Raw genomic sequence first — 22,533 nt, 5'->3', positions numbered from 1 at the left:
TTGCATGCCAGCATAGTCAGAGTCATCCACTGCTAAAAACAGAGAGTCTTTTGGGAGGCTCAGTTTGTCTTCAGCTAGTTACAGGGGAGATTCAGGTTAGGTATCAGGAAAAGGTTCTTCACTGAGAGGGTGGTCAGGCGCTGGAGCAGCCCTCCAGGGCAGTAGTCATGGCATGAAGCTGCTGGAGCTCAAGAAGCATCTGCACAACACACTCAGACATAGGATCTGATTTTTGAGTGGTCCTGCATGAGAAAATGCATTTTCTCCTGCTGGGAGAAAAAAGGGAAGGACGGAAGCATAATTTTGTCTTTAGACTAATTCTACTGTGGGTTTAATTAACTTTTATCTACCAGAACAAATAAGATGCTGAAAACTAAAACTAAATGCAATTTGAGTTTTCAAATTATTATACTATTTTGGGGCACAGTTTTCAGATGTAATATAAGCATCTAATCAGACATTAGGGCCATTTTTCTTGATGCCATATTTGCGTGTTATAGGTTCATTTTCTTTAGTAGTTATCTCAATGTGTTTAAAAAGAAAAATAAAACACAACAAAGCACAGTACTCTATTAATATAATCGTCATTTCGACAAACAATGGTGAACATCATTAAAAATGGCTGCATTTTTACTCCTTCTCACCTAACCTTTAAGTCAGGCTCTTACACATGACACCTATGATGGCATGTAAGTGATTCTGTCATACAATGTAGAAACAATGCCCAGAATATTCTTTTCTCAGCACAGTAAGCATCAGGCAGCTTGCAGTTCCAAGACTGTTTTTCAGGCAAATCTCAGTGCCCAAACACTCTTTCTCTCAGCCTTTTTTTCTGCTGTTTTACCATCACTAAGTGTTTTATGTCTTTCAGCCATTCTGTCTAATGTTTTCTTATGCTCCTTTCAGAAACACTGATTTTAGATGGTACACTCCTCAGGAGCTAGAATGAATGTTCAGTACTTCAGAATTCCTGACAACTCTTGCTTTTCAAGAGACTGTCCCTTCCTCTTGTGCCTTCTCCTGTGGGTTTGGTAGTCTAAATGATGTTATCTCTTATTTCAACTCAGTATTGTACCACTTGATTAGCTGAAATTGAAGCTAAACATCAAGAATGAAGAAAACTTGTTACACCCAAGTTGAATGCAACCCACAACAAAAATAGATAATCAATGTTTTCTTCCTTATGAATTTTACCTGCAATTATACAAATAGCAAGAGAGCTTTTGAAAATACTCATCTTGTTTGCAGTGCTGGCTTACAGGTCATTACGTGGAAAGTTTTGCAACAGTTTTGCAAAAGTTTGTTCATCACAATCTGCATTTAAGTTCAAGATGAACTCTTCCACCTTGATGTATTTGCATTATGTTGTAAATTCTTCTACTTCTCTTACACAGCACTGATTAGATAGACTGCATAGCAGTGTAGTTGCATCACATACATCACAGCTATGTATCATGGACGAGGCACTGGGGTTTAAACATCACGTGGCATTGACCAAAACTTAATATTTACTTTGACTTAGCAAACATGAAAAGACAGAAACTATACAATACCACATATCCATGTTATAAAGGAATGTAATGCATGTTCTAAAAACAATATATGATTTCACCTATTATGTCTTTCTATTACCACTGAAAGGAAAATGGTTACAGATTTCCAAAGAATCTCTGAGACTGCGTACCTTGAATAGAAGAAAATAGTGAGGTTAGTTAAGAATGGAAATGATCTTCGAAATGTACACCAAAAGACATAATCTGTGATATATGTTTAAAAAATAAGAGAGAGAGAGATAAAAGAGAAAAGAGAAAGAAAAGAGAATATACGTCGATATGGACCTGTGTGGAGACAAATTTGAACTAGACAAACACATATGAATTAAATGCAAATATACTGAAATATCTTATAAAATTTAAAGGAAACAAAATTTTTTTTATCTTACATGCTGTAATAGCTTTTCAGAGTGATTAAAATGTTAGAGCCTTGATCACATTTCTGCAGGGCAGAATACATTAAGAGTTTAGCAGAAAAAGAAAGTAGAATAGATGTAAATTAAATAGGTAAAAGCCTTAAAAAAATCACAATGATGTTATTATTCACAATATGGACAGTTGGCAAATAATTCTCCATACTCAGTTTTAGAGAAACAGTTCGAATGAATTTGAACTGTTTTTAATTGTTCCAATATGAATTCTAAATAATTTTATTTAGATATTCAAATAAAATAATTCTTTTCCTCCCCAAGACTGCCTTCTTTCTAGAATTCCAATCTACTTTTTTTTTTTTTTAATAATTCAAGCATAGAAGAATTTTGTGAGCAGATGAATGTGAATGGTATTTTACAAAACAGATAATCTATTATTACAGCTTCATGATCTCGTGTGACTAGTGATAGGACTAGAGGAAATGGCTTCAAGTTGCGCCAGGGAAGGTTCAGGCTGGACGTTAGGAAATACTACTTCTCTGAAAGGGTGGTCAGGCACTGGAATGGGCTGCCCAGAGAGGTGGTGGAGTCACCGAGCCTGGAGGTGTTCAAAGAGCGTTTGGATGTTGTGTTGAGGGACATGGTTTAGTGAGAACCATTGGTGAAGGGCAAATGGTTGGACTGGATGATCCTGTGGGTCTTTTCCAACCTTAGCGATTCTATGATTCTATGATTAACTAGGTGACAGGCTCATTTTTTTAAAGGTATTACATATACTTTTAATCTTTACAACATTATGTATTTTAAGGAAAATCATAGGAAATGGATATTCTGAAACATCTCCGTTTTTGTGGTAACCCATAAACATACGATCCATGATGTAAGTTAGGTAGATGAGAATAAATACATATTCTCAATTGATTTTCACTTACAAAAGTAACACAGATCAGTAGAGGTTAAAAGGATAATCATGGTTAACAACCATAATGAGGAAACGTGGCAATGAATGCACTCTAAGATTTAAAATACTGTAATCCCAGTAGAGTCCTCACTGTGACTTTCTGTCCAAAGAACAATTGAGTAGATTAGTAAAGCTGCGTTTAGTCTCCTTCATACACCCTGAAGTCCTGTTTGTTTCAAGTCATCCAACAGATCTCTTGTACAGAATCGAAAATATAAGGGACAAATGAAAAGGTATAGGAAAATTATCTCTTTTACTGCTGCATTCATAGAAAAAAAAAAGTGCTAGAGAAGGTATTTAGAGAAAGACATAGCACAGAAGAGTTTTGCATGTGAATATGACAGTGTTTGAGAAATACAGTGCATAACATCAACTGCTGCTTTTCTGCAGAAGGTGCTTAATGACTTGTCTCCATGTTATAGATGAAATCCTTACACGTAAAACCCACAGGAATTAGAAGTTGCTGTAATTCGTAGAACTTAGACAGCTGCCTTTTAGGCCATAGCCATTTCAGTCTGGAAGAGTTAGAGATTGTTATTACCAAACCATTCCAAAGCTCCAAACCAGGTCAGTTGCGCAGTTACACATCACTGTGTACCTTTGATTACTGGATGAAGAAAGAGAGACTTTATGGCCAGTAGTGACACAACTGGCTTCCCTCTGACTTGTACTCGCTCCAGGCCTCACAGAGCCCTTGGAGGCCATTGGCTTAGCACTGCCAGTGTTGGCACCCACGGTGCATGACTGAGGAGGCTGCAAAATACTGGAGGTCACATACTGTGGCGCATATGTAGTAGCTGTAGCCCTGGGTAACAAAGATTACAAGGAAGTTGTAAATGAGGTATTTGTTATCATGTCACCACATTCCTAGGTAATAGGTTTTTGAGGAAGAGAGAGAATTCCAGCTACAGAAGAAGCTGGTGTTTTAAAATAAAAAGAATTAATTTTTATGGTTTTCAGAGATACAATCACTTCGTACCCACATCAAATAAAGCAGCATTCTAGGACACTAACATCTGACCCTTTAAGACAGCAGTTATTGCTTCTGTGAAGCGGGCAAAGCCTTTGGCAGGAACATGGGCAGAAGTGTAATAAGGTAGCTGAAAAGTCAAGTCTGGGTTTAGTAATTAAGGCTTCATTTTTGACTCTTCCCTGCAAGAAGATTTATATCTGTAAATATCCAGCATGTTCTTCGTGTATTCCTAAATTCTGTACACTGTAGGAGATCATCATGGTGCTGCATTTGAAATCACAACAAATTTTGATGGTTTGTTACTGCTTACGACAAGGAAAGGATGCAAGAATTTAAGAAGTACCTTGTGTTAAATCTGGAAACCATATTGCTAGGAATATCATAAGACACATAGCAAAGCTGCGATGATAATGGAGGTGGATAAAAGCTATGGTTTGACAAACCATGCGAGATTAAGGCAATGCAGTGTGACACTAATGGCAGTCATAAACCAGATACAGTTCCTAGTAAAATCCAAAAGAAGAGATTTCAGTCGAGCAGCTGCAGTCCTGTAGATGGTTTTACACAAATCAAACAACTACTCAAATGCTAAACGTGTTATTTAACTTTTTGATTTACTTTACATACACTTGCTGTGCAGGAACCAACGGTTTTATTTCATTTTTTTTCTTTTTGACATAATTCTCATTTTCCCTGTGGTTCCAAGTGCCAGTTACCATTGCTTATGTCATTAGTCAGGATAACGCTTGCACTTGGATTTTAATTCTAGGCAACCTTTGTTGAACTGTGAGAAGTCTTAAAAACCAATATAAAAAGTAGTTGTTCATGGAGGAATGATTTAAATTGGAAAGAAATGAGGTAAAATTTGTTTCATGGCATGAACTGGTAAGTGGCATTTCTTTGCTCCATTAAACAAAAGATTAGATTCATTTAAGAAGTACCTGTGTTTCAGTTCTTGTTTGTACCTTTATAGATACATTTCTATACATAACTGCAAAGTTTGCTGAGATTCTTTGGGAGAAAATCACTTTTGAAATGAATATCCCACCAAGGATCAAACAACTTTTGCAAGAATCAGATACAGAAATGTTTATACAAAAGTTCCAAGCAACTTTTCCTTCTCTATGTCTGCTATCATCTCACAGACCTTTCTGAATTCTACATTAGAAAGAAACACCTAGCAAATCTGCTTAGTTGAAACCTATACCATTGTCTTCTCAATTTTTGCATGTTTTTGAGGTGAGAGTAATATGGGAAAGGAGGCCAATTGAATAGGGATAAAGGAGAAAACACAGAGCAACAATTACCTGTTTTCTGATGCTGCTGCAACATTTTCTTTGTTTCTGCGAAAGGAGGGGATACCAGATGAATAAAGGAAATGTAATTGTCATTTGTGGCAAAAAAAAGAAAGGAAGAAAAAGAAAAAAAAAAGAAAAAAAAAAGAAAAAGACAATCAAAAAACAACCAAAAAACACAAAGGGCAAAGGAAGGTAGGTTTAGAAGAAATGTTTGGTTGCCAAAAGCATCCTAGAGTGGTTGCTCATCAATACAGCTAGGAGAGAAACATCTTCAGCTCTTAAATGAAACTCACTACATTTGCAAGTTTCCCAGTGAACATTGTCTCTCATTCAATATTAAAGAAAAATGAAGGAAAATTACCAGTTTTGCAAGTCTCATTTCTCACGCAAATCTGGCTTTGTCTGTATGTATATAACTTCGGAAATAGTTTTTACTTAGTTACTTCCCTTTTAAAAGAAAATTCTAATGGTATTCCAATGAAACATAATCCGATGCCAAATCTAAATGGTAGATTGGGGCAGTCCTTGAAGATCCAATACTTTAAAAATTATAAGGAAATAAATGGTTAACAAAAATCATATGGATTGCACATGCCTGGCATCACTTAAAAATTCTATGGCCTACCCAAATAAGTACTAGTTTTCTCAGTTCTAAGTTTAATTAAAACAAGTAATTTCATCCCTTCAGAGAAGAAAGGAACAAGTCAGCCTCAATTTCAGTGATAGTTAGGCTGTAAATCCTATAAACACCCTCACAGAAACAACTGATTGGTTGGAGTGCAAGCAACTGTATATTTGTGGAAGAACTGTAAAGACTATAATTCTTAAACTTTGGATTCCTGTGTTTGAGATCTAGTTGAGTTAAATAACTGAGATAAGTCTCAAGATTTAGCAATATGGTGGTTATTATTACTTTCTAGGACCACACTCTCAGACATATGGTTTGAATTCGGGTGGTCCTTTATGGAGCCAGGAGTTGGACTTGACCATCCTTGTGGGTTCTTTCCAACTTTGGATAATCTATGATTAAAGTCCGAGGCTGATTATATTGACATTATAGTCAAGAAAATGTGCTGGAATTTCTTCACTTTTAAAGTTAAAATGTGCCAGATTAGAATACTTCCCACAACTGAGATATAAAATTACATAACGGAAAGCAAATGCCCCAATCACCTGAAGTGAATTTCCATTCTGAAAAGTCCTTCCAAATAAGAAATGCAGGTATTAATTTATCTCAATTTGTTGTGCCCTGATCATTGTCTTACATTATGTTTTGAAAACTACTCAATACTTTTCATTAGAAGTATTTTACATATTTCTGTGTTTCTGTATGTACACATGCATACACACACGTGCACCTTTCTCTTAGTTTAGCCCAAATAAATTGATAAACATTTTGTCTATCAGCAAAGACTTAGGCACAGATATTCTTTAACCTCCCAATTTTTTAAGTCCCCAACTAAAATGTAACCTCCAAGATAAATGAATTGAAGCCAGACTTTAAAACACAGCAGTAGATTTGAAATGAGCCTCAGATGTGTCTGTTTGACTAAGAATGTTATTACGGTCAGAATGGAAGAACCTGACTTGAAAGTAAATACCCCAATAAGATTAATTGCTCACCACTCTAAAACAATGAGAAACCAAACACTGCCTTTATGGTAACCAAGCTGACATTTCACAGGAACGTCCTGTATAGTAAAACCAGGCTGAAACAAAGTGGGTGAGGATGGGTTAGAAATTGGTAGAGTGGCTAGGATAGGAAAGTGTTAGTATATCAAGAGTCATCATCATCATGCAAGTCTGTTAAAAAAAATACAGTTGCAGCCTAAAGATAAAATAAAGCACTGTTTAATGTCAGTGTTACAAAATATTCATGAAAAATTATAGTTAAAGCCAAAAGGCAGGCAGCTGGGAGTTGAGCAGAAGCAGTATTAGGCCTCTGGTGTAACTATTAACCTGATCTATTAATCTGTTTCTGCTTTGCTAGCTATAGCTACACTGAGAAATGCAGAACATCACTTGAGCTTGAGATAAGGGTTTTACAAAAGCTTTCTCCCTGAGTTTACAAGTATAGCAATGCTGAGTAACATGGCAAGGGGAGCTGTGAAGGTTACAGAGATAGATAAGTGTAGTAAACATACTTCCACAGAGTAAAGCAAAGAAAAAGGCAGAGTAAAGGGAAAGAGGAGTTCAAAGGCACACAGTACTTCCTCACAGCGTTGCTTTCAGGAACTATTTCTCTTCTCAGTCAACAGGAATAATTCCTGCTTGGCTAACAGTGAGAAAGGCTCAAGATCAGATGTGTCTTACTGGTAATACTTGCATTTTGAAGAACAAAATATCAACTTGCCCATCTGTGTTACAATCACCTTTTTTTTTTTTTTTTTTTTTTCCCAAACTAAATATGGAATTAATTTTACTTTTGAGTCAAATACATCACTGGGACAAGCCTGGTAAAGTCACTACTCTCACAACATGTACAAAATCGGCTCAGAATATTATGGACAGTTTGTATCCAATATTAGTGGATAGTAGTTTTGAGCTAACTGGGCAAGATTTAGTATTAATGATTTTTCTGCCCTCCCTTCAGTTCCAGCTAAGTAGCTTTTGATAGAAGGACCTCGGTCAATGACTGCAATTCCCATGAGGTTTTGTTGAATACTGGATATATCTCTCAAACAAGACTTATGCATGGAACATACTGTCTGTCCCAATTATATAGTATGCTATGCAGCAGAAAATATTAAATGTTTCCTTCTCATAAACAATGTGCTATGTGATGTGGTCATAAAGACTGAGTTAACTGAATAATTAAGATGAAGTCGTATTCTCTCCCACAGTAGCAAGAGCTTGAGAAACAAAATGTAAAATTCATTTGCAAGCCAAGCTTGTGTGTTCTACTGGACCCTAAAAGAGCTTCCATTGATTCCAAGTGATTCCACTGAATCAGAACTGTATGTGCTAAGCAGAAGAGAACTTACTCATTTGGTTTCCAAATATGAAATAAAATGAGAAAAATTCCCAATCATTTATATGTAACAAGTATATTGAGATACTAAGCTTGCGCACTTTCTACCTACCTTCCCTTGAAGAATCTAGACTTGCTCTTGAACAGCTCCTCTCTGTTCATTAGAATGTTTTAGACAAAGAATCAATCTATAATGAAGATCTGATGTCATAAGGAAATGTTGGCATCCTGAGAGACCACATGGTCCTTCAACTCTTTTCTTTGTTTCAATACTGAGGCAGTAAGTGAACACTATAATTGATATATTCTCAGTATTCTCCTGCAATGTTTTTTTCCTACATTTTACATATGAGGAAAAAAGTCTTAATGGAATTGCTCCTGGCCAAATAGAAGGTCTCTGGCAGGGCAGAGAATTGAAATGAATCAGTATTTGAATCCCAACTAAGTACTGTAAACATCAACTCATTCTCTTTAGCAAGAGATTATGGAGCAATTTGTTATAAATGTTAGTATGCAGACTATTGGTATTTTCTCATATAGATCATCCAGTAGCTTTCTATCAAAGTAGACAGCTGAAAGATATATATTGGCCTCCTTTGAAAAGTGGAAATATTTATTAAGAATTACAGATTATTAGGGTCTCTCTCTTAAATTAAAAAATTCTCTTTTTCTAGCATTATGTTGTGAATTTGCAGGGCCTTTCTAAATAGACTAATAGCTTTAATCCTAACACATGCTTACACTTAGATAAGCATGTTCTCCTAAAAATAAAATTTCATTATAAGAAGTTGAAGACACAAAATATTTTTTCAGAAATTTCTTTTAGGGTGCCTGGGAAGAAAATTACATGAAAGCTATTTAATAATTGCCTTCCAAACATTTCTTTCTCGACGGCATGAAATTCTGACACTGTTGGACACTCTTTACTGAGCCACAGTAACTGCTGATCCAGTTCTGATTCTGTGAGGCAATTTTTAGCTTTGTGTTTGGAGCAGAGACTTTTCCCATAAACACATGAATATAAAATCATTGAGATGGTTTATCTTTTTTTTTTTTTTTATCCCCCAAGCTATGTTTTTGTAACTGGAGCAAACTATTATCTTCACAGAGACACCACAGGACACACACAAAAAAATCATAGGCAGTTAACTGGAAAGGATAGAAGATGACCATCATGCTGGTTTAGTTCAAACTTTAGCTTGGGATAGAAGAACAGCTAGTCTCTCTTTTTCAGCCACCTTAGTTAAGAATGTGAGCAGCCCACGCCAAAACAGTTGCAGTTTATCCTGCTAGTATGTCTGCTTTTCAAAGCAGGAAAATCCATTTCTCCCAGAAGGTGTTTTGGTTTGCATAGACAGTGCCATAGAATAGGAAAAGCATTGTCATATATTCATTTGAAAAAAAAATACAACAGGTACTTATTCTCAACAGGTAGTACAGGACTCAGTCAAAGAGGCTCACTAAATCAAAGCAAATACCTCCTATGGACTTTAGTGGCATCTAGTAGTATGCTATCACATTAAGCATTCAAGTAATAAATACAAATGGAAATAAAGCAGCAACTGTGCTGTGTGTGTTGAGATAACTTTTCTAAGATTTATATAGGGACGTTTGACATGTAAGTATGTTCTCCAATTTATCTTATTGGTAAATGCACCATTTTAGTAAGAACAAAGACTGCAAAATCCTGAGTATATGGAACAACTTGAGCTTGGATGTATTCCAGCTAAAAAGAAAAAAAAAAAATACTGCAGATAACTTCCCCTATCTTGGCCTTAATTCTGCAATCAGATCTATCCGAACAGTTCCCTCTAGTGTTTTAGAACCCCACTGGTAAAGCACAAATACCCGCCAGCAGGCACCTGGACATAGGAACCTTTCAGGCTGTATTTGGGACCACTGTAAACAAGGACAGTGAACAAGTTTAGATATTGAAGGATATCTAAACTAGGAAATAATTCCCCTTTCACTGAAGCGTTTTTTCCTCATCGCAACTTCACGTTGCTCCAGGGAAGCTGAGAGAACTCATAGATCTCCTCACTGTCAGCTGGTAGTTTTTCAAGCCAATTTTTCATTTGTGCACATTGACGGTAAGAAAATTCATACTTTCTCTACCTGGTATTATCGTAAATTTGAAGCTGCATCTCAGATACACTACTGTGCCTTTTCTGTTAGATTCTTGAAACAAATAACCAAGTGGTATGAGATAGAGCAGTCGTCAGTATATATTCAGAACATGGATTACATTTTATTTCACAGATTCCCTTAAGGGTTTTCTTAATTTCCCTTTCTCTCATTTGTAATTGTATAACATTCTGGGTCAACAACAATTGATTACATGGAAATGAACTATTAGGAAATTATTAGTACTTAGTATAATTCTGTTATCATTAATGCAATTTAGAAACAGAGTAAAAGGAAGCAGTGCCAGTGCTAAGCCATCAGCCAGCTCTCCAACTCATCTTACACAAGGCTCTGTGAATCAGTCAGATGATCCACAGACCACAGTTGGGTGCTTCCAGGTTACACATGCCTCTTAGAAAGCTGTTACATGCAAGAACTGCTTTTTCCTTGTTAGACTGAAGGCAGTGGAAGAAAACAGTACAGTAAGAGAAAGCTGCACCATGCACTGGTATTTTGGTTAGCCATTGGCATCAGTGGCAGGATGTGTGTGGGCATATATACATATGGGATGTATACAGTTCCACAGAAGGAGGGAAAGCAATGTGTGTTTCTGCCAGTGAAGAAGTAAATGCTAGCCAGGAGCATGCAAAAGACTGAGATGATAAATAAGAGAGATTAAAATACAGTTCACTACAGCCAAGAAGTGAACACAAAGGTGAATTGTGAGCTTCGACAGTCTCTATTATTCTTATGTGTTACTTGCTTTATAACTGTGTCACTGTATTTGTTAATTTCATCTGAAATTTCGTCTCACTTCCTCAGTTTTAAGTGAGTGCATTCAACTGGATATGATGGACCTTACGGCTCCCACCTTTGATCAATTGGTTCTACAGAGGCTTCAAAAAAAGGAATCTATGATATCTAAATTCACTTTTCCCATTGGACTTCAAGGAGTGTTTTGGGGAAGAAAGACATATATGATCAATTTACCCTTCTGGATTCACTCACAAATGCATAGAAACAATTGAGTTTATTCACTATTGCAATGCTTTGTTCTGTTGCGCTTCAGACACTAAAAAGTAAGCAGGGATAAGAATAAATAGATGTACTTAATATTATTTATTGTAGTAATGTTGCTGAAGTGAAAAAGCTAGCTACCGAACTCTGCTTTATGTTGTGTGCTGTTATAGAAAAATAAGCTATATTCTTTGGAAGGATTTTTGGTCATCTGCTTAGTGTACAGATAGGAAGTTTTTGGCAACTGGGTAAGTCAGCCATGCTCACCTCTGGAAATTTCTGCATATGAAGGAAAAGGATCAAAGTACCTTAGATCTTGTCTTGGTGGTATCAGATAGATAGCTTTGGTAAGGAGAATAAGGTCATTGTTCTTGAAATCAAACTTAAGTCAGTTCATTTTCATGTACGTTGCAGAAGGCCTCTGATAAAAGGCTGATTAATGAAAGCTATGAATTGGTTTTACCGAGATCTACCACAACATCTACTACTATCGTGTACCATACCAAGATTCTAGCTTTTTACATTTGCAAATTAGAACTTGTGCAAGTGTCCCAGTATTTTCTACAGCTGTAATGACAATCCCAGCCACTAAGGCTCATGGTAGACACTGGTAAAGAAACCGTGGAATCAATCAGCTTAAAGCCCTGCAGGAACCTGACAGTACAAGTGAAAGATTGGTCGCCCCTTCCTATTTATTCCTGTTTACAAAGAAGGTTTCAGACAATTCTGTGATACATGAGAGTTACACTTCTCAAAAGTGATAAAGCACTCTCTAGAATTCCTGTCCCTTACACTCCACACTGTTGTGCATAATGAGAAAGAAACAGCAATAAAGTGACCTTTATGCTTACTACACAGCAAAAAAGTTCCTCTCCTATCCATGCAGGCAGGTGTGAAAAGGAGGAGGCAAGAGAAGGAGCCACAGAACTTTTCTTCTCTTGCAATTTCTTCATGCACAAAAGGAAGAGAGGTCAAGTTCTCATGCCTGCTTTCCTAAAGACACACTCTTGCCATGTCCCATCAGCATGCCCTGCATGCAGTCAGTACTCCTGCTGCAAACTAAGCACTCTAAGAGGTGAGGAAGAGACCATTTGTGTAGAAGACAAAGCAGCAATATTCAGGAAAAAGGTTAGTGTATAACAAACGGTCTTATACCACAGCAGAAAATGAGCATTTCCCTGTGTCATAACCAGACAAGCAGATTTACCTGGAAGGCCTTTTGGTTTTGATTTCCTAGTGGCATCAGCTTTGCTGTATCTTCGTTAAATGCTTATAACACTAAGGCTTTACTGGCAATACTGGGAAGGACAGAGGGCTAATATCTCTATCTGCATACAGCATTTTACTATCCTTTTTGGCATGGAGATTATGTAGGAGACACTTGTCACCATCTCAGTGTCCTTCACTTAGCATAAGAGTCATGGTTCAAAATATATTCAACATGGAACAGATATACCTGCCTATCATCAAAGCCATTTTAAAGAACCACATGACTCATTTAGTCTTCACTCAGGAGCCTAGTTTAAGCTTTACTGTCATTAACTGAGACTAGTTTTCCCAGGGAAAACAGCAGACTTCTGCAAATGGTCAAGAAACAATGGAAGATGGGCTTGACTGATCAGAAGCAACTTACAGTGAGATAAGCCTATAGATATTAAAAACAGGACGTAACCAGGAAAAACTTGACCTCTAGCCAAAACACAGCTAGCGGCCTCTCATAGCTCCTTATGAATTCTCATCAGGTCTAAGCCTGTCATAGTCTCCAGCAGTGAGAGGTAATAGAATGACAAACGCAGCCCAGCTTCTCCACCTTACAGAAAAAGACTGCCTCCACCTCAGGAAGGAAAAACATGGCCTGTTAATAGCTAGATGAGGAAGTATTTGCAGCATGAATTTCCGGGGCTTGGAGATCACCAGGACAACATAAAAGCAGATTCTTGAGGTGTAAGAGTTAAGGGGGTACTAGGTTAAGTATAAACAAGAAACTAAATAGAAAAATTATTATTATTTTTTTTTTTTAAGGGTTGGACCATTAGAAATACCTTAGTAAACGACCTTGCATTAGGGATTAAAGACAGCAAATTCTACAGGGTTATTCTCATTTTAAAAGTTCAAAAAATTACCAACTATTGAAGATTTTTTTTCTATTACTTTTTTCTATGGTTACATAAAGGACTGAAATTCTACAGGCTCGTAGAGTACTGACAGTTTATTTTCTGTCCTCCAGGGAAAAGGTTTATAACTCTATCTCTTTATGATTACATGGCTTATGTGCACTGTCTATTGTTACATCCACAGAAGCAGACATATGTGGAAGATGTCCCTTAATTACATTTGCATTAATTTCATAACTAACCAAACTCTGCTGATCTGATTATTTAAAAGTATCTTTAAAAATAACATTAAATATACACATTCAGATATAGTACAGACATTTTCATTACAGTACATGCACTAGAACTATTTGAAATAAATAGTATCCATATATTATGTTCATAAAACATTTAAGGATACACAATTCCTATTTAAGTGAAAATACTATCATGTATTTACTCAGAAAACCATTTAATTTGGTTGAATACTAGAATGAAGATTTTCTATTTAGGTACATTATCTGTTTTAAAAAAAAAAAAAGTAAATTGCATATTGACAGTTTAAATTCTCCTAAAATTGTCCATGCATAAATAAGATTTACCCATTCTGAATTGATGTCTGATATTAGCAACACACAGGAGATGTGAAAACGTTACTCTTATTTTGTGCTGGTATCAGTTTATGCTGATTGTCCACAGGTACTATTGAGATGGGATTGGAATTTGCTTGGATTACCATAAGGAAAATATAAATGAATGCTGTGCATTAAATGGTACATTTACTGAACTGCTACAGTACTTATATTTTAAAGAGGGAAGTACATTGTACATTTTAAATGGACTACTGTCCTTGTAGTCTTAAATAAAGGTCAAACTTTGTTTTCCCACACATCTGAGATTTTTAAAAATTCTCTAAACCCTCATATTTGGTTGATTTATGCAAAATCCTTCAAGAACAGTAGCTTTTCCTGCCCACAAAATGAGAGTTTCAACATGTTTTGTTCTTGGTGATATAAATTATGGATCTTCGAAAGCTTCAAAAACTCTGTTTTAAATTCACATGTTGATCTCTTTGGTCAGAATTACTGCTACCAGATAAAATAACCTAATCTGTAGTTTAAAGAAGTTAATAAAATAAATTTAAAAAAAAAATTGTTATTTGGGCTGTAAGCAGATCTGCAACAGAATTAACCTTTTGTTGTTTTATCACCAGAAACTTCAGCTTCAATCAGCACCAAGGTCTACTAATGCAGATTGCTAAGGGATAATATCAACTGTTTCTATGGAAACTGTAAGTGTAGTTTAATTGAAATGCTTTTTTTTTTTTTTTGGTATCATTTAATGATCAGAACATAAACTAGAAATAGAAGCTGTACTTCTCTTGGTGTACTTTAAACAAAAAACAGAAGCACACGGGGGTCTTTTGGATAGATGTATCTTAGTTTGATGGGCACAGTTTAAAACTGAAGCACTGTTGTACTGTTCAAATAGAAAGATCCCATTTCACCATCAACATCTTAAGGGCCTTTATACATTAATATGCTAGAGAATGTAGATTATTCAAAAGGAAATCTATAATGATATTATCAATATATTGTCATCTAGCATTTATTAATTATGCCATGCTGTCTTTCACAAGTTAAAAAAGTTTTTTTCAATTATTTTGTCAGGTTGATTCTAATTCAGATAGTTTAAAGGTCAGTAAGAACTACAGCTAATAGGGAAAAGCTTTTTGACTGAATTTTCTACTGTGGAAAGAAAAGCACCTTTTTTCAACTATCAGTTGAAGCAGTTATTGTCTTAAAAAGGAATGAAATACTGTGTAAAACAGGCACATCATTATTTTAGTTTTAAATCCTTTTATTTGAGATAAAGCATGCTGCTATATACAGAAAAAAAAATGTGGGTCAAAGCAAGAGCAATACAGAATGGGCAACATGTTCCTTTGAACTTCAGAGATGCTTTTAAAAACTTCAGCAGTGCAGCAACAGTACTATATATAGTTGTCTTACTCCTAAACACCTCTAGCAAAAAGTCATTTCCTCACAGGTCCTGAACAACCACATTCTATCTTTCATCTAATGACAAATTTAGATTTCAAATACTATAGCAAATAGTCTTAGCAAATAAGTGTTACTAGCATAATATACTGAAGAAAAACTGATATTACTAAAGTCTTATTTCAAACACCATCGTCTGACTATGTGAACTAAGCAGGTTGTACATTTAGCAAACAGTAGGCCAGGCTCAGTCAGCTTTCCTTTTCATCCTATATTCTCATATTTAATTATCTTTACAACAATAAACGTCAATAAAACCTAAGTCTCCCTCCTAAAGAAATACTGTGAATAACTTTCTTCTCATTTTCTCCTGTAAGTATAGTCAAAAAAGTAAAACAATGATGTTTTCCTTCTATCTGTATTTTGAAGTTGCATTTGATATCGTAAAGGACAAAAGCTAATCTACTTTGTACCAAAGAACGTGAACAAGGCTGTATGATTATCTTTGCTTTTGGTGACAGTGAGTGGATTCCAGGCTAACAACAGAAATCTACCAAAGACAGGCACTCAGAAAAAATAAAAACAACCTAGCAATCATCTTTCCTGAACGTGTGTTACACTCTTAGGCTCTAACTCAGGATAGCAGTTATTTCTTTACTGTAATTCTTTCTCACATATCTGCCCACTGAATGTGGGCTTTTAACTTTTAACATTAAGGATTTGCGCCGACAGGCCGTGATGCCAGTTGCGCAATTTGGCAAAGCGTGGGCTGTTACGTTCCGTTTCAAACCTTTCCCTGTGGCATGAAGAAAGAGAGAGAGAAAGACAGAGACAGAGAGAGAGAGACAAAGAGAAGAAAGAAAGGAGGGAGAAAGAAAGGGATTAGGGAACATGGCTACCACTCCCCTGCCTTATTATAATTAGGGCAACGGCAATTTATTTGGATTTGTCTCCCCAACTTTTGGATCAGTGCAAAGAAAGCTGGATGATCCTCTTTAGACTGTAAATGAAAATTTTTGCATTTGTACATTTCTGAGGAGTAATTTGATGTAACTTCATATTCTGTGACTTATACTTGGTATTACAGGTCTGCTTTTGCTAGAAATGTAGTGCAATCCCATTGTTTTCCTGCCAGCAGATTCTTTTGGCTCTCCCCCTCCCCAGCCCAAGCAGTCATTTAAAGTTAATTCAGAACACAAGCAAAATTACTGCAAATATTTTCCATTCCGTAATTAATATATAGGCCAGCATATTTATATCTATTACTCACGCTGTCCTATCAGGCCATCAGACAGCATTCGGCAGTAGTTTCTACATGTTTCTCAACAGGAGTGAGTATAGGTATTTCTGAGCATTTGTGTTAAAGAGCAGAATAGCTCGGGATTTTCACAAGTGCAGTCCTGTAAATAATTGACCTCCTCCTGTGAACAGTTTTGACTGCTCTTTATTAATTACTAATTAATTACTGGTGCTCTTGAGCAAGTTGTAAGCAATGTTCAACACCTCTCAGAGCTTAATCTTGTCTAGGTGTTCTATAGTTTAAATTGAGATTTTGCAAACAAAAAGTGGAAGGAGGAGGATGTGGGATGAGAGCGTAGTCAAGGAGAAGTGTATGTGATTTACAAATTTATCAATTGCAAACAAATTGTTTTACCCCTATTATTTAAACTCGAAGTGTAAGATAACTGTGTTAGTTGTAGCAGAACTTGAGAGTGAAACCAGTGAAAAAGAAAGGAACAGACCAGACTGGTTTTACTCCTCGGGCTGAAAACAGCACAAGACACTGAACAGTGTAAGTATCAACAAATTCACTGATATTTCTAAATTTTCTTTCTAAATCTAAGGGAGTCTTTATGTATGTCTTCCTAAACTATCTTTTAATTACTTAAAAATATAAAAGTATTCCTTGCTGAAACACTAGAAGTTCATGGTGGCATTTATTCCAGTTACTCTGGAGTGTATTAGCAACAGTGGGCCTTAAATGAACTTCATGATTTCCCGCACTGCTTTAAAAATATATCCCTCCATTCAAGGAAATAGCATTAAGAAACACCTGCCGAACTTGAAACGGATATCATCTTCCTGGAAACTGTCCTGTAACAATCATCACAACAGCAAATTAATGTTTTCACAGCAAGTTATGATTGTATGTGTGCCTTCAAAGTAGCAGTAACATGAGCAAAAAGAATGCTCATGCTCTGTATTCAATGATATTAACAGAAAATAAATACTCTGCCACCTAAAGATTCCTGAGTCTCACAAATACCACTCAGAGCTAATGTTAAGAAGTTAGAAGCAGCAATCCAAAAGTTACTATTTTTATGTAAAACGGGCCTGTTAAAAGTGAGCCACGTGTTCTTTTTTTTTTTTCCCAAGTGTTTGGAGGAAATCTTACTGCCATCTCATGCCGTTCTTGCTGACTACACTGAAGAACTGACACAAATAGACAACGGGAAGCACCAGAGGGTGATGGCTCACAGCGAGCTCTAGGACCACAGTCATCCATTCTGGCAGTTTACAGTTTGAAACATTTATTATTTTTTTTTTTCCATAAGGCCAAAACAAGATTAATACAACATTTAGCCTGGCAAGCTTCAGACTCCACAATTCCATGATAGCTTTTTGCATTTGAGAGCCCAGGAAGCCTTCCAGCTGATCCCCTAAGTGTGGGCATGTTAACTTGCCTGGTTGTACCTGCTATATAGTGATTGGAAAAGACACTAATGAGAAGTTTGTACTCCATTATTGTGATGGTAGAGTGAAGTTCAAGTATTAATTCTGTGCATCTGACATAGGTTCTTCCATCCTTTACAAAACCAAAAGATGAAACAGAGAGAGGTCCAATCAACCCAAGAAAACATATGATGGACACAGTTTGCTATGAAGGAGGCCCCATTTCACTTCTTGCACCAGAGCTCATGATGTACTACTACACACACTGCACTACTAGCTACCTACTACAATATTCTCTTCCGCCTCTACTACCAGTGAATGTCCTTAAACTTCTTTTGGTAATCCAGATGTGCTTAAATAGAATCGTTACTGTCCTTGTGGTAAAAAAATAAAATAAAATAAAATAGGAACATTAATACATTAAAACTGCAGAAAATGTGCAATGCACAGCAAATATAGTCACGTACTTTAAGTTACATGAGAAATGTAATTTACACTATGCATGTTGGTGCACTAACATTTGCAACCTATCTAATACCACGCTAAACTTCCACTATCTAGTATTTTACAAAGCCACAGACTACATCCAGAAAGATTACTTCTTTAATAAAATATATTACTGCCAGATGCGTGTATAGGGGAACTGTTCACGACAACATTTCAAATCCCTCCATAGTAAGGATTTGTACATGCGCTATTACATCAAAACATGTAATGTAGGGTACACTTCCTAAGAATTAGGTTTGCTCATTTGGTGGGAGAAATGAATCCAACAGGGACGTAATGCCAAGCCTGATATTTAGGCACCCACCCATGAACTATGGTGAACTGCAATGGAAGGCTTGTGGCAGACATTATCTGAAAGTCTACATATTGTATTTTCATAGGGAAGATGACAGCCATCTTTCCCACTGGCTCAACTTTATAGCTTGCACTGTGATCGAAAGCTCAAAGTATTCATAGAAGAAACATGCTGGTAAAAAGACAACGGCAACAAAAAAGAGCAAGTGGATCGAGTATCAAAGAAATCACAAACCCAGCTAGTGGCTTAGAGTAGCTAATGTGAAATAGGAATCTGAAGTACAGAAATAGAAAATCAGGCTTACATGCAGGATGCTCCAATTCAACTTCAATTATTAAGCTGTACACAATAATTTAAAATAAATTGGATCCCTGACAGTATTGGACAACATAAGATCACAGGTCTTTAATTCCTTGTCTTATTTCTTAGCATACTCATTTTATCAGCATTATTGTTAGGTCATAGGAGGAAACAAATATATTTCACCTCAGCAAAAGCAGTCCTGTGCTTCCTTATTATACAAGTTTTGGTTGCACTTCCAACAAAACATGAGCAAATGATTATGGATATGAACGGAAAAAAGCTCCTTTAGTGTATCGTTTCAGATGAATCAGATGTCAGTCAGGATCATCCAAATAAATTGCACATAAGTTTCAATGCTATCACAATATTATATATTTTCATACAGTTACACGATCAAGCAGTTACACAGGATTTGGTCTTAGAAACTCACTGCATTCACACACACAGTAAAGTACATAAAAGTTGCATGGGCAAAGAGCTTTCAGATTTGAACACACTTTTTTGTACCGTCTTCAATGCATGCTAATTTGTTAACCCTTTTCATTCAAATTACTCTCACTGATAGCATTTTAATTTTAGTTACTTTTAAGTAACTGTGTTAGAGACAATGTGTAAGACAAGAATAGTTGTATATGCTTGTATTAATGCTGTTTTAAAACGTTATTTGGTTATCACTAAGGACAAAGCCATGTTTTTCACAAGGAGTTGCTTACCTTGATCTCCTTAGGGCTTCTTCATCCGGATCTTGCACTGCAGGGAAAAAGCATTTCCATTAGAACAGAAATGAAGAAAGAAAGAATTGGCTTCATGATAAAATTACAAGTTCTTCAGAAAAGCATCAAAAGCCTATTTAAAGGTACATCAGTGCTGACTTTGCAGCAGTGGCTTTTGTAACAGTGGGAAGAGGAGCAGTTTCCATAGAGCCAGGCAGAAAGATGTTAGTAGGAAAGTGGATATTACTACAACTCATTTGTTTACTAGCAATGTTTCATAGCTGTAGGCAATGACCCTACAGAGGGTGCTTGTTGTATTGTGGAATCATACCAGAAGTAGCAGTAGATTAATACGAGTTAAAAAAGCTAAATATTTCTCTGTGACGTTGGAAAGGTTCTTGAACTAGATCAGAAACAAGATCTGAGTTTAGCACCAGATGGTCAGGAAAGTATTTCTGTAGGCAATAACCCATGAAGTTCAAACTCATATGACATTCACAGCAGATCTAGGTTTAGATTAAAGGCTGATAGAGAACCATAGGTACAATACAAACAGTGATCACTGTTTTGTTTTGTTTCTCTTTTTTTACCTCAGGAATTCACTTCTATAGAAGTCTGTTACAAGACACTTAAGTGCTTTATCCTTTCTCTAATAATTGATGGCTTTTATGTCTAAAATGTGAAAGATCACTGTGCATAGCTTAGATTTGTGAGTAAGGACTATGGGGTCCCAGACAATCTTTTACTGTACAGTCTTATACTTTTTTTCAGTGAGACCCCTGGCAGATCAAAGAATTTGCTTCCTAAAGCGTATGGTGAGACATAGTGCTTGGATTTCCTGATTCCCTTATGTTACGTTCAAGGCTTCTCTGTCTGATCTTAGGCCTCAGTGACAATGATTACAAGAAGGATGTGAACCAAGCATTAGTCACCAATGCTGGGATAAGAAAACAAAGAGACAAATCTAAAGCCAGGATGAGAAATATGCTTTGTTAACTGACTTACTGAACTCCGTTCCAGTCATCTGGGCAAGGATGCGAAAAGACTTGGACTGCAGGTTGGCAGAACGGCGGCCCCAGTCTTCAGTTTCATCTTCAGGCTTGTTCTGAGTTTTGAGAACAGCCTGATACACCGGAGATGCACTGTCTACGTGAGGATCTTTAATAGGAAGGGTACTGCAATTTAGAAAGTGAAATGTTGTGAAACAGCACGTGGTAGCTTTCATCTTAACTTCTCTCTGGTCTTACTGCTTCTCTTCCAAACTAACAGCAATTCAAAGCAAGGACAAATACATAGATCAACACCAGCTGAATTAAGAAGGATCTTGCTCATTAGAACTGTGAAATTCTTCAAACCCCTATATTTAAAGCAATGTGAAAAATGCTTGGAAATATCTCTTCGTGATTCCTCAGCCAAAGCAGCCATAAGCTTCTGTGATGATATAAAGGAGACTGTGATGATCAAGGAAACTTATTTCTCCAAACATTCTGACCAATATTATTTCTTATAAAAACAGCTTCACACTGGTACTGTTTTACATTACGTTTCATTATAGTTTCAGGCCAGTGTATTTTAAGGTTGCACTTAAAAACAGAAAACACATTTCATTATAGAACTAATTTAATAGTCTTTTTTTTTTTAATTATTTTTTTTCCTTTCCAGAGGTCATTATTCTTAGACAAAAGTCTGAATTGAGATTCCACCTGCTGTGACTCCAGATTCATTGCCTACATTTAGTAGAAACAAGATGACTTGTACTCGAGACTCACTTAGGTATTTTCTATCTAAAAACTTAAGCAGCAGAATGTACCTCAGGCTTTTCCAATGCCTCTGATCATCTTGTACAATGATATCCAGCAGGAAACTTCTAGATTTTCACTTCCAAAGCCAAAGCTACAAAACTCTGTAGCATACGTAAGGTTAACATGTTTTTTTCTGTGTAAATAATTTCTGCATGGCACAGTTTGAAATAGTGACAGAACTTCAGACATACACTGTGAGGGAATGCTGTGTACAGTCATGTAGTGACTTGACTACGTGACTTCTGTAAACACAAGGCCTATTACTGAAGCAAGTGATTATTTGTAACTGCTTTAATGTGCTACTCCATACAGAGATTTGCAGGCAGGATATTCAATTTCACACAAATTGAGAAATGACTCAAATGATCGGGGCCATAACTCAGTGCTATAAAGTTTAGGGAATGGTCACCTGCTGTAGAAGTTGCTTCTCTGGCTCAGGCTCCAATTTAGGATTCTCTGAGAAATTCGCATTTTGCAGAGGAAATCAAGAGGGAAGTTAGTTTTGTGATTTGAAAGCAGAAAAACAGAAGAGAAATGATGAAAAAACCAAAAGCGTATCTGATATCCTATATATGGAGGTAGATCCTAAAGTAATGCCTCCTATTTATTATCATGGAAACTACAACAGATACAAAGAACACAACAACACTAATTGAAAGCAAATTCTTAGCTACAAAATGCTGTTTTTCAACATAGTCACAACTATTAAGTATGCACTTTTGCCAGTAATGAATAAGAGTCTGCATGTCATGCACGTAAAAACTTGCAGCAGCGGAGGTGACCCACTGTTTCACAGCTACTACGATGGCATTGTTGCTAGAAAAGCGTTGCTCACAGTCCATCTTCCATTGAATTGAGGAAGTGAAAGCCAGAAGGTAC

The 22,533-nt window shown here is 36.3% G+C and overlaps 1 protein-coding gene across 6 annotated transcripts in view; it reads right to left on the bottom strand.

Annotated features, from left to right (window-relative positions):
* The window catches only part of LDB3 (LIM domain binding 3), a 120,883-nt gene that overhangs the window by 28,571 nt on the left and 69,779 nt on the right, over positions 1 to 22,533 (bottom strand). For 4 of the 6 annotated variants that reach the window (XM_040702318.2, XM_040702319.2, XM_015287989.4 and 1 more), the window contains 3 exons: positions 20,858 to 21,027; positions 19,853 to 19,889; positions 5,166 to 5,201 (listed from right to left, as the gene is read on the bottom strand). In XM_040702318.2, the coding sequence (XP_040558252.1) occupies positions 5,166 to 5,201; positions 19,853 to 19,889; positions 20,858 to 21,027 (243 nt within the window). Of the gene's footprint in view, positions 1 to 5,165; positions 5,202 to 15,203; positions 16,158 to 19,852; positions 19,890 to 20,857; positions 21,028 to 22,533 lie in introns of those variants that run through there. The other 2 variants (XM_040702320.2, NM_001286261.3) reach the window with 1 other exon arrangement.

The sequence above is a fragment of the Gallus gallus genome, chromosome 6 (genome assembly GCF_016699485.2).
Source record: "Gallus gallus isolate bGalGal1 chromosome 6, bGalGal1.mat.broiler.GRCg7b, whole genome shotgun sequence".
Taxonomy (NCBI): Eukaryota; Metazoa; Chordata; class Aves; order Galliformes; family Phasianidae; genus Gallus; species Gallus gallus.
This window is presented reverse-complemented; position numbering and strand designations above follow the sequence as displayed.